The sequence below is a fragment of the Vanellus vanellus genome (genome assembly GCF_965231255.1).
Source record: "Vanellus vanellus genome assembly, chromosome: 2".
NCBI classification, from domain to species: Eukaryota; Metazoa; Chordata; class Aves; order Charadriiformes; family Charadriidae; genus Vanellus; species Vanellus vanellus.
Window position 1 is genome coordinate 155,906,792 of NC_138906.1, and position 14,694 is coordinate 155,921,485.

Below are 14,694 nucleotides of genomic sequence, written 5' to 3' on the forward strand. Positions count from 1 at the left end.
ATGTGCAACTTATACAAACTCTTTCAAGGAAGCTTTACCTTTTAGCTTGAACTTTTGACCAACATGAGCTCCTCCTTGTAACTATGCAAGGAGATTTACCGTGCTTTCCAGAGGAAGCTGAGTAAAGCTCAGTGGTAACAAGCATGCTTCACTCTAAAAAGTGGACAGTGTAAAAATAGCATTGAAAATCAGGAAAATAAACTGATATTAATAAAATCAGCTGAGTTACCCTTGAACCCTTGAAAGTATATACTTTGCATAAGCTTAAAATATTAGTTTCATTGCTGATGCAAACAGGTGATTGAAGTAAAAGCCATTTGAAGGCTGCAGAGTGTTACAGAATCTATTTATCAGCCAGTGGGATCCTCACAACTTTTTACTGGGCCCCAGTACTCTGACTAGCTGCAGCCACAGGATGGTGCTCACGGACTTTGCATACTACATTATCAATCTGGGGGAAGGAAAAAAAAAAAACCAAACCAACGAAAAAGTGTGTGTGAGAGAGAGAGGGAGCCAGAGTCTCCCTTTGGCAGGCTGTTCCTTCTCCTGCCCTGAAACACATGAGCCAGCAAGCAGTCAAGGATTACGTTGATTTATATCTCTCCATTTACTGAGCCTTCAAGGGCATTGCAAATAGACCTATCCATCTGCTTCCTTGTCTCCTGGACATTATCATTTAGCTAAATACATAAATTAGGGACTGAAAAGGTATGAAATATATCGCATTTAGCATCAGCGAGCTGAATATCTAATTGCTTCAGAGGAATTGTTATCTTGCAAGCTGTTTTCTTGTCTGGTACAAAGTGTTAGCCATTGCACACAGCTGGCGGTGCAGTAGAATAACTGCAGAGGATCTAGGGATCTGGGAGATGCTTTTTACATCTAGGAATGCTTTTTAACCTTTCCTATAGAAAACAACTGGACTTAAGGAGTTTCTTTAAAGCTCAAACACTTCTGCAGTTTCAGTGGAAAGACAGTTGTGCACTGTGACTTTGGACAAGAGCCTGCAGGACTGGGAACCCCACTCAGCAACAGAAGGTCCCGCTTTGCAGAATTTAGTCGCAGTCGTCTCCCTGAGACTGACTGCATTCCCCTTCCCTTAGAAGGGGCTCCGACTTACATTAAGAACGGGATGCATGTCGCCATTTCACCTACGCCTGTCACTTCTTAACTGCAGTCCTTCAGTGGCTTAGTTTGTAATTTTATACAGATGACCAGGCACATTGTAATAAGTATTTTCATTCACCTCTTAAATTCTTGGGACTTAACAGACTTCATGAGTAGTAGCCTTAATTGTAATTTCAGTAGGGTACACCACAGGGTAACTCATATTTCTGTACGAATATAGATTCTGCAATTCCAATGTATATGCATATTGCAAAAACGTGCATATGTACTACGATGCTTTTAATCCCGGTTTATACCAAGCCAGACAACTACTGGAACGCTTTAATATAAATATTTCCCCGATGAATCATTACTCCTCGCATCGCAATACCCGGCCCTGGAGGACACTCGCGCTCCAAGCCGTACCGCCGAGCAAACACCTTCTAAATCATTTAAAACGAAGCGAACCGCGTAACTTCGCGGAGAGGAAAACGAGTTAAAAGGTAGCAAAGCCAGGAGAAAGAGAACACAGGAGGAGCACAGCACCTGCCATGTACGGCTGCCCGGGACCCCCCCCCTCCGCCGCCGGGGCCGCCCCCGGCCCTGCCTCCCCGCGCACCTGGCCGGCCCCCGCCGCCGAGCCGGGGGGCGGAGGGTTGGATCGCAGGCATCGCTCGTGCCTCTTCCCCCCCCCCCCCCCCCCCTTCTTTCCACCTTCTCCTCTATAATTGCCCGCCTCCTTTCTCTACCCTTTCGCCTTATCAGATGCGGCGCGGCGAAGGGAAAAGCGGCCAGAGGGGAGGGAAGCGGTTCTCTCACAACCGCCTCAGCGCCCGCAGCCCCGCCTGAACGCCGATGCCCGCACAGGTCGGTGTGAGTTCCGCCGCTTCTGCCTCCGGGGCTGGGGCGAGGCGGGCGGGCAGGGGGCTGGCTGGCTCCGGGGAGTTAAAGCCCGCGAGGGTCGGGGGTAGGAGCGGGAGAGCCTGCCGCCCACCTGCCCGGGGCGGCGCTGGGTGCGGGAGGAAGAGATGGAGGGGTGGAAAGCGGGGAGGGGGAGCCCCCTGGAAACTCCTGCAAAAGCCTTACTTTTAATTAAAAAAAAAAAAAAAAAACCAACAACAAAACAACAACAAAAAAAACACCAGCCACGCTGTAAAACGGAGGGTCTGGGTACTGTCCGCGGGTGCATCCTCCGCCCCCCCTCTCCTCCTTCCCGCGGCGCGCCGAGGCAGACAGCTTTGCCCCGGCTCCTCACGCCCGGCGCCCGCAGGCTGCAGTTTGAGCGGGGGGCTGCCGCGGCGGGCTGCTGCAGGCGGGGCGGTGGGGGGTTCCCGGCCGGCAGCCCCTGCCTCTCACAGGGCACGTCCTTCGCCTCAGCTCGGCGGAGGCAACGGGTTCCCCGCTGCCTCTTTCTTAACCTGGCGGGGGAGAACTCGCTTTCCACCGGGAGGCCCGTGGGTACCGGTGTCCGAAGAGGAGGCGGGCGGGGGGGGTCAGGCGCGGCGCCGCGTCCGTGAGCCGCGGCCCCTCAGGCCAGGCTGGAGCCGCCTTTGAGAGGGCTATAGGGAAGGGAACGAAACGCGCCCGCCGGTTCGTGGCACAGCCGGCGGCTCTGCGGCACCGCCGGCCCCCTCCGCCTCTTTCCCGCCCTTCTCGTGTGGGGGCGGCCGCCATGGCGGCGGGCCCGGCCGCTCCCTCGAGGCCGCGGCGGTGCCGGGGTAGGTCACGCTCTTCCTTTCGCCCAGCGTGGTGGGCACTGGGTCACCCCGCTTCGTAACGAGCCACCGAGATAGGAGAAATAAACCTCGGGCTGCCATTCAGGAGGGCAGTGCCAACCTGCTGGCCTTGAGAAAGGGTGCCAGGGCCGTGCCCAGGCGGCTCTGCCTTCTCGCCTGGGCTGGGTACTCTTCTGCAACCATGGCGGTGGGGAGGACGGAGGTGTGCGTTGGGTCCTGCCGGGCAGGGAGGTCTCACGGGCAGGTTGTTCCCTTGCGAGAAGGTCCTCTGTTGCCAGGCCCGGGGAAGGCAGCCGGTCTGGAGCCCACCTGGGAGAGGAGCTGTGAGCTCAGGAGGGTTTGATCTCTGCAGCCAGGGTTATTCTGTCAGATAATTGTTTTACCAACTAGTTAATAGAAGGTGGGATAGATAAGAAGTAGGAGGAATAGGATATTTCTCTTTATTCCCAGATCATGTCAGCCACAAGGTGGCTGCAGACTGGTGGTTGCCTTTCCTAGTTCAGTGAACCTTGAAGCGCAGGTCATTGTGGAGCTGAAGTTGTGCCTAGTTTTTCCAGCGCCAGTCGTATGTATCCCAATAAATCTTACTTCTCGGTGCAGTGGCTTTTCTACACAGAGTGTTTCTATGGAGGATTACCTGCCAGTTAGTATTTATAGCCCTTATTTGGGAGGAGGGTTTATATCAAATCTAGCAGATGGGGAATGGAGCCACCACTGTGAGTGAATTTTTTAATGCCGGAGTCGTTGCATGGAAAGAAATCCACACATTGTCAGCGGTGAGTGCGCTGAAGAATGAGTTGTATGCTGGTCTTTGAAGAGTCTATGTTTACTTGCTCCAGCTTGTATTCCTGAGTGAGGGGAAAAGCCTCGATACCCAGTGTGAGATACAGAAGGTGTGTATTTCAGACCATTTAAGATTTAACTGTCTTAGTTTTTTCTGTTGCTATCACTAGGCAACTGTCTGGTGACTGTGCTGGCTAGTCTGGATCCAGTGCTTGGGTGTCTGGTTCTGTGTTCATGGCCCAAGGAAGCCTGGGCGCTTTGCTCAGGTTTCTGAATTCCATCTTGGAGGTTGTGTCCCAAGACAGTTTTTGGTGCATGTTTTTGTTGTTGGATCTCGATATTTGCCTCTGTCTTGAGAGGTTTATGCTGTAAGAGATGAATTCAAAATATATATATATAAGTAGTGTGAAATTTATTGATAATTTGGCTAAAACTTAGGTAACCTCCTGCGGGGTTGGGATTCACAATGGTTAAGCCCCTTACATGTTTCTAGGTGGCATATCAAGCATTCATGACTGGGATTTGCAACAGTAGTCCTACCAAGTCTTGGCAAATTGTAAATACTTGAAGAGAGAAGGAGATGCAGGTCTTACCCTCTTATCTGTTTAATAATTGTTGAGGTACTTCAGTCTGTCACTTATAGTGGTTAAACCACTTGCTTTGTGCTTTCCCTATAAAACAAGGAAAACATAAAAGGTGACTTCAATCATGGTATCTTGGGAATATTAGAGAAAATGACCCAGGTAGATGGGAGGGACCTGCAAAACAGAAATACATAAACCAAAAATTACCAAAGTAAACCTTCAAATGCTGACTCTTTGTTGACAGCAAGAAATCTGCTATTAATCATCTTAATTTACTTCTGTTAAATACTAACTGGAGAGGGCAGCAAAAATTATTCTTCCTAGCCCAGAAAATCAACTAAAACTGGTTCAGTAAAGTTGAGCAATAGATAAATGTTTATAAACACAATGTTATGAACATGTTGATGTATCTTGAGAAGTGCTTCTATATATGTTGAATAACTGTACTGGAAAGTGTTAAAGACCAGTTCAGGTAATGAAATTTGTGCTGTTCTTAACCTAGCTTCCTGTGGGCAGGTAAATTACCCCTTCTGGAACTTGTTCTTTGGCATCATAATTGCTTCCTCTAACCCAACTGCTTCACCTAGGACTACCTTGAGTGCTCATCATATAGTGCTGCACTCCACAAGTGTTGATGTTCCTAACTGACTAAATTAGAGTAAATATTGTTGACAATGGCATTGCTTGCAAACAGAATTAGTGCTTACTCAGCTGATACCCTGCATGCCTTCTGAGCTGTCTGCATTGATCATCGTAAGTGTCAGGTAGTACAACAGAGAGCACAGATTAAGTTGAATAAGATAGAAAAAAGAAAAACAGAGTAAGCTGTAGAGGACAGTGAGAAGAGTTGTGTTTCCCTAGAACAAAGTTCTGCCTTTTTTGACAACTGACGTGCAAAATTGCTCAGTTGAACTGATCAGTGATTATTTCACTGGAGTTATTGAGTATATGTATTTGCTATTTTATGGTAGGCTTGCAGGGAAGTTATCTCTCTTTTTTTTTTTTATTACAAAATGGATGCTTTCTGGATATAAAGTAGATGACAGTTTTCGTCTTACTTTGTTATGGAGAGCTTCAGAGTTCTCAACCACAGGTATCTTGACAAGGTGCTTTTGCACACTGGATTGTATAGAAACGCCCATTTTGCCTTGTTATACATAGCAAACTCTACTTCCAATACTCATGTATGCTTAGCAGAGAATATCAGTTTTCTTTACCTGGGCTGAATTTTCAGAACTGTCGAGTAGCCCAAATAGGGTTCTTTGTCTCTTTCAGGTAAGATATGCTTTGGTTATAAAACTGCTGTTAGGATGAAATCTTGGCTCCAACAATGTCTACGGCAAATTCCTAAGTTTTTTTAATGGAATCCAGATTTCGCCCACACTTTTCATTAAAGTGGATGCTTTTATCTCTGCAAGTTTAATAAATCTTTTTGTTCTATGTGTTTTCAGGTCTGCTGATACTGTGTGTATTGAGGGGAGGAAGATGCTTTGTCGGTGTGAGATACAGAGCTGTTTCCTCTTTGCTTTTTTAGCTGTCACAGCTTTCTTCATCAGTGATGCCCAGGGCCAAGGTAAGCTATAAATAAGAAGATGGCGCTTTTCACTCTGATGTGCAGAAATAGACTTTCTTATTCCAGATGCAAGTGTTACTTCCCTCTTAGTAGGACATGGATCCAGTACTACTGAAATGAAGCAGGAGGGAGGGGAGTAGAATTATGTATTCATGTGTGCTCTTTGAAACTAGTATCTCAAATAGCATAAATCTTTTTGCAAATTCACATGTCTCAAAATGCGTCATATGGAACATTTTTTTACTCTTACATACATGAAAGTATTGATCAGAAATTGCTGTGACTGTCTTCTATGTAATCAAGTAACTTTGAAGAACCAGCTATGATATTAAGCTTGTATGGAATATATATATATTTTTTTTTCTTTGTTGGAACAGTAGCTATTGTAACACTTACATCATACAGTATTGCACAAGACTGTTAAATGTCACAGACTACTTCTGCAGCTTTTTTTTTTTTTAAATCTACTTTGTGGGTATTGAAAGGTACTACTGAGATTGTTAGGTGTAAATACTTGTTGGATTGTATTGACAGTGGTTTGACTTCTAGAGAAAATTTATCCTATTGCTTGGAGAATAAAGGAGAAAGAATGTCAATGAGTTTTTATGATTTCTAAAGAAAGATGTTTCTTTCAACTTTATATTTATGTAATCCCTTTGATATGAGACTTCATAGACATAACTGGAAGCAGAATTTGATCCTGGGTCTCTTCTAAAGCGTCTTGTATAATGCGTTATTCATGAGCACATTCAGATAGTGGCAACCTGAGGCTTTCCAAGTTCTTGTAAATGCAAGTAGCATTGCTGTCCAGTCAGCGTGGCACTCAGATGCTGGGGAAGCTTACCATCTTGGATGTTTGGGAATCTGCAAGCATTTTACAAGCTTCTCCCAGAACTTAGGGGCACATGTAAGCAGTAATATTTAGTGTGGGTTATGTGAGGTGAGTGAAGAAATACATGTTTTCAATGTTCAACACATCAATTCTGGTCAGAAATGAGGTCCAGAATGTTTGTGATTTAATAAGCCAATAAAGCAAAGCATATGGTTCGTCCTCTCTCTGTGTATTTCAGTCTTAATACATATGGTTAAGATTTGCAAAACAGGATTGGGGATTGAGATCCGTCTCCATGAAGTTTTGCAAAATTCCTTGAGCTTGGAAAACCATACGTTTCCCACCATTCTTTTCTTTTTTAAACTTTGATTTAATCGGTCATATCTAAGGGAGAAAACTATCAAACTATTAATACAATGAAATGAAGGTCGGAGAGAGTTTTTTTTCAGTCATCACATCAGCAGAAACTAGAGTTGGTGTACTTGATGAATGAAGAACAATACTTCCCTTGTTCTTATAGTCTTTCGACAAGCATCAGCTGCTGAATGCTGTCAGCAGTGTGATACTAAGCTAAGTGGACTATTGCCTTGGTCCAAAATGACTGTTATGAGGTGATATGAAGTCTCTATTCCATGTTCGCAGAGTAAAAATATCTCTTGCTGCACTTCAAGTAATAAGATGTTTCTCAAATCCTTTCTTTTCTCAAGGTTGCCACCCTTTGCAGTAAACTTCATGCAGCTCGCTGTTTACAATTGAATACAGCACTAACAGTATGTTTGTCTGTTTTAAGAAATTGTACACTCTGCCAAGGTGTAGGAAGAGCTGGTATTAGTTCCAGCTTGTGTTTCCTTCCTTTGGCAAAGATGCTTAGGTAAAGGTGTGTAATGTGACTTCTTGGAAAGGAGAATATGTTTGGGAGACTGAAGTCAACATGCCTGAAGCTACAACTTATTCCTTCAACTGAGGAGTTATTTGCGTTGAGCTACATGTTGTTTTTTTCCCCTCATTTATTGCCTGAATGCCTTATAAACCACATAATGCCATTCAGTTTTTACCTGACAACAATTATTCTGTCATCACTGCTATTTCTTCCTCATTCAGCATAATGTCACGTAAACAGCAGCAACAAAAAAATTCAGCTTTTGTCTACTTATGTTCTTACATAGTACACAAAAATAGCGCTGGGCAAGAAAAATACTTTAGAATTTTCCATTTATTCATGGAGTAACTTGCTTTAAGAATTTTATTTCTATATTTAAAGATGGAAACTTTTCTTTGTGTAGCAATAATTTCCATGTGTTACTAATGTAATTGCAGTGCGTATTAACTTGTTCGATTCTTATGACAAAAGTAAATTGGAAGCCACATGGTTTAGTTAGTATCTAATCTCAGAGTATTGGATGTCATGGAGAGCTGCACATATGCAATTTATGGTATTTTTCCTTTCCATTGAGATACTGAATAGTTCAAAGCACTCTTTCCCTAGTTGTCCACAAGAGTCATGTATTTAGAGTGCTAATTCATCTGGTGGCATAAACCGAAGCCTTGAACTTGTCTGTATTGGGTGACTGCTCTAATGTTGCTGATGGCCATTCGCTTTTGCATTCCTGTAAAACCACTTAACAAGCTCTAGCTACTGATTTTTATCAGTTAACTGACTCAGCTTGGATTCATTTTTTTCCCTTTCTGGAAGAAGTGAGATTTTGTTCCACAGACAATAAAGGTCCACAGAAATAAAGATACCCTCTTCAGGTTGGTGAATGTGTAGTAATTCCCATCAATATTTTGTTGTCTGTTCAAGTGTTAGATTTTTAACTTCCTTAGCTATATGTACTTTTCTATGCCAGAAAGTTAGTCTTTGCACAACTAAGACACAGTGGAGTATCTGTCTGGTCAACAATTCTGTTCTTCCTTAACGTTAATTGCTGTGTGGGAATGCTTGTTCCCCTGCACTGCCATCTTTGATACAAAAAGTATCCAGTGAAAATTGACTAGTTATGTAAAGACTACTCTGGCACAAACTTTTGTAGTCTTTCACATTGTAACTCTGTAGTAAACAGAAAAACTTCTGGTGATTGTGTCCTTCTTTGCTTGTAAGATCTGTGATTGTTTTTTAGGGGCTCCCAAAATTTGCCTGGTTGGTGATGGCTAATAGCAATTAGGCCAGAACTATGCTTCTTTGTTAGAAGGTGATTTTATAAACTGTTAAGTTGAAAATAGGATGGAATAGAATGACAGGGGAAGGAAGAAGATGGCAGAGAAAATGAACTATGAAATATTAAAACATGATTTTTTTTTTTTTTTTGGTCAATCCCTGGTGTTGTTTGCTCTCTGCTCTGCCTTTTAATCCCCATACAAATTTACCACTTAATCCTAATAAAATGTGCAGCATTCTTACACTTTCATACTGTCATTGTTCAAAAGTTTACTTGCTATTCCTTAGACAAAATAAATAATAAAAGGAATTGCATATTTTGCAAATTTCTAGATATGATTTATCACTCTTGGTTCATTTAGCCCCAATTAATTGTGATTTATGTATAGCTCAAAGACAGAATGAGTCTTGAGTATGAATTAAAAGCTGTAATCCGTAACTACAGTCTGCTTGGCTTTCAAAACTTTTTACCATAGTCTTTGTCATTTTATTTCAATTATAGCATGCTGAATGTTCTTGTAGAAACCTGTCCAGCAAAACATTTTACAGTACGAGGGCCAAATTTTCAAAGAAATGATTTTGTATTTGCAGTGATTCCTGCACGCACTCGTACTTGCAGCCTCTTTCTCTAAACTTCAGGGAGGTGACAGGCAGTCTGAAGATGAAGTCTGACAAGATTGTGCCCAGCAACTGGGGAAATGCACTGTTTGGGTGTAAGCCCAGTGCTGCCAATCAGAACAGTTTTGTGTGTGGAATTGGTGTGCTACCTGTAGTTTCTCTCTCCTTGCCTCTCTTCAGCTTCTTCTCTCAGGTCTTTGAGAATGTGGAGGTGTTACTAAGCTGCTTTTGGTTCTTACGTACTCTCTTTTCTGTGTTCTGGTGTTAAGTCCCTCAAGACAGAGAACTACAGAACCTGCCTTTGCTCTGGCAAAGCTGTCCCTTATGGATTGAGAGGCTCGATGCAAGGGAATACATCTCTTGTATTAAACATCCAGATTTTTATTTCTAAGACCTGAAATATTTTTAATGTTAGATGGCTTTAAAAAACACCACCCCAAATCTCAAAACTATAGCCTGCCTCATTCCTTCTTCTTTCTTCTCCCAAACTCTTGGAAAAAGAAGCACGTAGGAAAAAGTAATCAGTTCAGGACAGGTCTTTGGCTGCTGCTATTGCCAGAGCTGCATTGACTGTAGCAGGTCAAATGGAGAGGCCAGAGACTGTTGGTAGCACATTCTGCCTGTTGACTCAGATGCTCCTTATGCTCCAATCCTTAAATCCCCGAAATACTATGAGAACTATTGGCTTATTGTATCTCGTGGACCAACAAACTGTGGATGTGAGCATAGTAAGTTAAGAGCTATCTAGGGCCCTGGAGCAAAGAAATAGCTACTTCTTGCCTTCAGATAGTTTCCCTTATTTCTTGGACTTATCAACAGAAACCTTGAGGGTGGTAGTGGCAGAGGCACCAAGGGTTTGGAAGGTGAAAGAAAAAGTTCATGGGGGCTGTGGAGGTAGTGCAAAGAGGAGGGGTGAGGTTGATGGAAGAGTTTGCTAAGTTTTTCTAGCACTGTCTGTTGCTCAGCCTCTGGATTGCTTTCCTGGCTGCGTTTCCATTTAGATGAGTTAGTTCTGATTCAAACATGTAAAGATTTCCCCTTATTGACAGCCTTGGATACCACAGGCTGCACACTAAGCCTCTTAGTCTTGATGAGACTGAAGCAGTGATTGCAGCTGGGCAGGTGTGTTTGCTGTTTAGGCCAGGTTTGCAAATTGAGCAGCTGATGTTCCCTTTGCCTCGTGCATGCCTATCTTTCCTCTTGGTTTCTGTGTCTTCACAAAGCTTTGAAAATTTGGCCCTGACTGACCTTAAATATGGGGAAACTCCCACAGTAATGTGAGGTAAAGGAGGCAGGTAACACAGATTGTCAGTGTAAGCAAGGAGAGCAATTTTAATTCCCATATATTAACAAAGAGCATTTTTATTACCAGCTTTGCCTGCTAGAGTCTTAACATCTAACACTGTTTGTCTTCCTGTCCTCTGCTGTTAGGTTGTTAGTTTGTTTTTATAAAGAGATGAGTAAAAGGATTGTCTGAGGGAAGTAGTGCACCTGGGGATGTCGTTTTACAAACTAATAAACTGATATATGTGACATTTTGAATAACTTGCATCCTTTATCATTAAAATTCTGTGTTGTCTTCCTATATGTGTTTATTTTTATGTTTGTTTAGAATTGGCAATTGCTTTTTATTGGAATTTAAAATGTTGTTTTCTTTCCCCACTTGCAGTGTCCCCACCAACAAGACTAAGATATAATGTAGTCAGTCCTGACAGCGTACAGATTTCTTGGAAAGCTCCCAAAGGGCAATTCACTGGATATAAGCTTCTTGTCACTCCAAGTTCAGGTAAAACAAAAGTCTGTATGTTCTTTTTTTTAAGGTGAAAGGGCTATCATCCTAAGGCTGAACAGCTTTTCTGTGGCTGGTATCCTCTGTCTTTACCTTTTTCCAGTGACACGTAAGGAAGTCTAGGAAGTGTTCAAGGGAGAACACAGGAACCCTGTTTCAGTCAGAGCTTTGAGGTGGATCTCTCTGGGCTGTCTCCCATAGTGAGCTCCCCAGAAAAGATCAAAAAGACTTTAGACCAAACGTAAAAACCAAGTAACACACCAAAACCAACCAAACAAAAAACCTCAACTTTTAAATTTTTTCTGAATGAAACCTTGACATGTAAAGATAGGCAGCAAAGTGGCTATTATCAAGCTACCTGTGTAGAGGTACTACTTCGGTACATGTTTAAATTTTCATAAAGATACACTTTTAACATCTAAAATACCTATTTGTACATATGTGTATGCAATCTGTAAGTATATGTATACATAGAAATGTTTAATATTTGTTTTTGTACATGAGAATTTCCTTGCCAAAAGGAAGTGGGCAAAGAGGGTATTCAGAGATGATATGGGTATGATGGGCTCAGAACTGACAGCTAATTATGGAGGAGTGTGAAAGCCTGTGGGTATCATGTTACCAGACTTGACAGCTTTTTGTCAAATGTTTCTTTTTTTTTTTTTTTTTTTCTTAATTAAAAGTTTTGCTGGACACTGTGGCTGTTCCATGAGGCCCTGATACAAAGGATGATTGATTGATCTTGGAGTGTGTCTGTCTAAGAAAAGTGTTCATGTCTCTGGTCAGACTGCCTGACCTCTCGCTTTTCTGGGATGCCCTCTAGCCTGGCTGTATGGATAGTCCCAAAAGTGGAACACAGGTCATTGTAGAGCTTGAATTAGTTTTAAGTCATTACATTTACTGTTCTATAAGAAAACCAAACAAAGTTATGTATTTATGGGTTGTTTTGTCTTTTCTCTTACAGGTGGAAAAACCAATCAATTAATTCTTCAAAACACTGCAACCAAAGCAATTATTCAAGGTCTTATTCCAGATCAAAACTATGCCCTTCAGATCATTGCATTCAGTGAAGATGAGGAGAGTAAGCCAGCACAAGGCCAGTTCAGAAGTAAGTCTCTTTTTATGCCTGATGCGCAGAATTTATCAAATATTTAATGTAACTTATGAAGTTGTAACAAAGTCTGACACAAAGGGGGACAATAAGAGGACAAAGGGCGACAGCTGCCTTCTGTGGTGGAAGGCTAATCAGAGCCATAGCTTTTAACTGGTACACATACAGCTAGAAGCCTGAATTGATCCAGTTGCTCTTGCACAGGAGATTCTTGCTTTGGGCTATCTTTGTATTGGTTTGCAATCTTTTTCTTCCCCATTCTGTTATGAAATTAGCCAGTATCTCATGGAAGAGAACCTTCAGTGAGTGGAAACAAGAAAGGAAGTGCTATATTCTGATACTTAAAAAATTTCCTTCCCTTTGTCCAACTTTTAATTAAAAAATTCTTATAGCTGTGCCAACTGGCAGCTAGTTGCTAGTTTAATGGTACTATGAAAGGTTAAATTCTTACTGGTCTTCAACTGTCAAATATGCTTAAGACTTTTTTTATCTGACCTACACATACTCTTAATGTCTATATCATAATGACATATATGCATTAGCTGATTTGTCTTGATCTGCATCTTAAACAGATTGGTTAAATATGGACAGTGGAGATCTGGTCGATAAAGATAAAAATGTGACAGTCTGGGAGTACAGTTGGAAGCTTGCTGAATTCCCTTGACACTGAATTTTTTCCCACCGTTGTAGCTAAACCACCTTTCTCTTAGAACCAGCACAAGATAAAATACGCTGACTGCTTGATGTGGTGTGTGTCAAAATCTTTCTAGCTTTTCATCACTGCAACTGTGTGTTTACTACTCTAAGTCCTATCTGGGTCAGGAAACCCACAAAACCACAGATTACTTTAGCGTTAAAGAGAAGCCCACAGAAAGCTACACCAACTTCTGTAGTATTAGGTGTGGCTGGTTTTTAAGCTACCTCTATTCTTCAGGAAAAGTAGAGCTGGCAACTTGGTTTAAGAATATGGGGGTTACGTTCTATTTAGTATACTGTTTCTATGCTGCAGGTGAAAGCACGTAGTACTTAGTGAGGCTGGAGTTTCATTTGACAACATGATGCCTTGCATGAGTAAAACCAGATACAGCATGTATACAAATCCTTCTTTTTTTGTTATCCTGTATTCTATGTTTTTTACCCTTTCTCTGACAAGTGGTTGCTAATTCTTGAGGTGGAAAAAGGTCAAACATATACAACGCTTTGAGAATATCCTCTGGTTTAGTGCATTGGAAATATGTTTTTAATGCTGCTGAGTTGTAACTGATGTTGTAGGCTTGAGAATTATTTGTACAAAATTTTGTTGTTAAAAGAATATTACTCTTTATATAGCCATGTATACTTTCTTATTCTAGTGCTGCTTGTAAGTTATTGTACATAGTACGTAATTGAAGATAACTGGTGAAAGGGCCTGCTTGGATGAATGTTGGTCATAATCCAGGCCTACATAAACTAAAGATTTTAATTGGAGTAGAATTTTATTTTCTATGAAAGATATTCTCTGTTTCATTCTCTTTATCTGTTCCTGGCCACTGCAGACAGCTGAGGCATTGACACCAATTAGCGTTCTAAGGAAATTCTGCAAGGATTTTTTTTTTTCTAATATATGACTTTACCAATAATATTGCCAGTCTTTCAGACTGAGTAGAGTGATACTGGCTACTAATGTAATATTAGGAATTGCTAATCAAGCTAGGTTCTGCTTAGCTGTTACGAGAGATTTGGGATGTAATAAGGGAGGTATCCCACCCACTTGTGGGACAGGAAACTGTTGAAGTCTGAGCTTTGGAGCAACTTTGCTCTGATGGGAGTATTTGGTGCCCTGAATACGGATTTGGGCATGGGATCTAAGCTGATTCTTTAAAGAGGATAATGCAACAGCTGGCTCATGTGCTTTTGTGTTGAATGACTTGAAGTGGAACTCTGCAATGCTGGACTTTCCCCAGCTAGTTTTTGCCAATTTTCTGGACTATATTTCTAGTGCTGGATCTTGTCAGTGTGGGCTTAGGTGCTGATGTCACTGTATTTGGACTCTCCTGTGTGAGGAGAGTCATTTTTGAGAACTTTAGTGATGATAGGATGGGGGAAGATTCATGAAAAGAATAAACCCACAGGGAGGGAGGGAAAACTCAGTAACAGTTACTTGTTACCTAAGCATATTGCAAGATGTTGTGTGCAACTTCTTTACCTGGGAGAAGAATATTACATGCTTCTGACTGCACTGTTTCTAGTTTGATTGATTATTTTTCCCGCCCTTACTTTTCAGTTAAAGATATAGAGAGAAGAAAAGAAACAAGTAAATCCAAGGTGAAGGATCCGGAAAAAACAAATGCGAGTAAACCAGCTCCAGAAGGTCAGATCATAACACAATACTTGTGAGACATTCTGAAAATAATCAGCTTTTTTATT

The 14,694-nt window shown here is 42.0% G+C and overlaps 1 protein-coding gene across 1 annotated transcript in view; it reads left to right on the plus strand.

Moving 5' to 3' along the window:
* Positions 1 to 5,695: 5,695 nt before the first annotated feature.
* The window catches only part of COL14A1 (collagen type XIV alpha 1 chain), a gene marked incomplete at both ends in the record, with an annotated part of 120,352 nt that continues 111,353 nt past the window's right edge, over positions 5,696 to 14,694 (plus strand). The window contains 4 exons of the mRNA XM_082499253.1: positions 5,696 to 5,783; positions 11,058 to 11,174; positions 12,142 to 12,285; positions 14,552 to 14,638. Of these exons, the coding sequence (XP_082355379.1) occupies positions 5,696 to 5,783; positions 11,058 to 11,174; positions 12,142 to 12,285; positions 14,552 to 14,638 (436 nt within the window). The remainder of the gene's footprint in view (positions 5,784 to 11,057; positions 11,175 to 12,141; positions 12,286 to 14,551; positions 14,639 to 14,694) is intronic.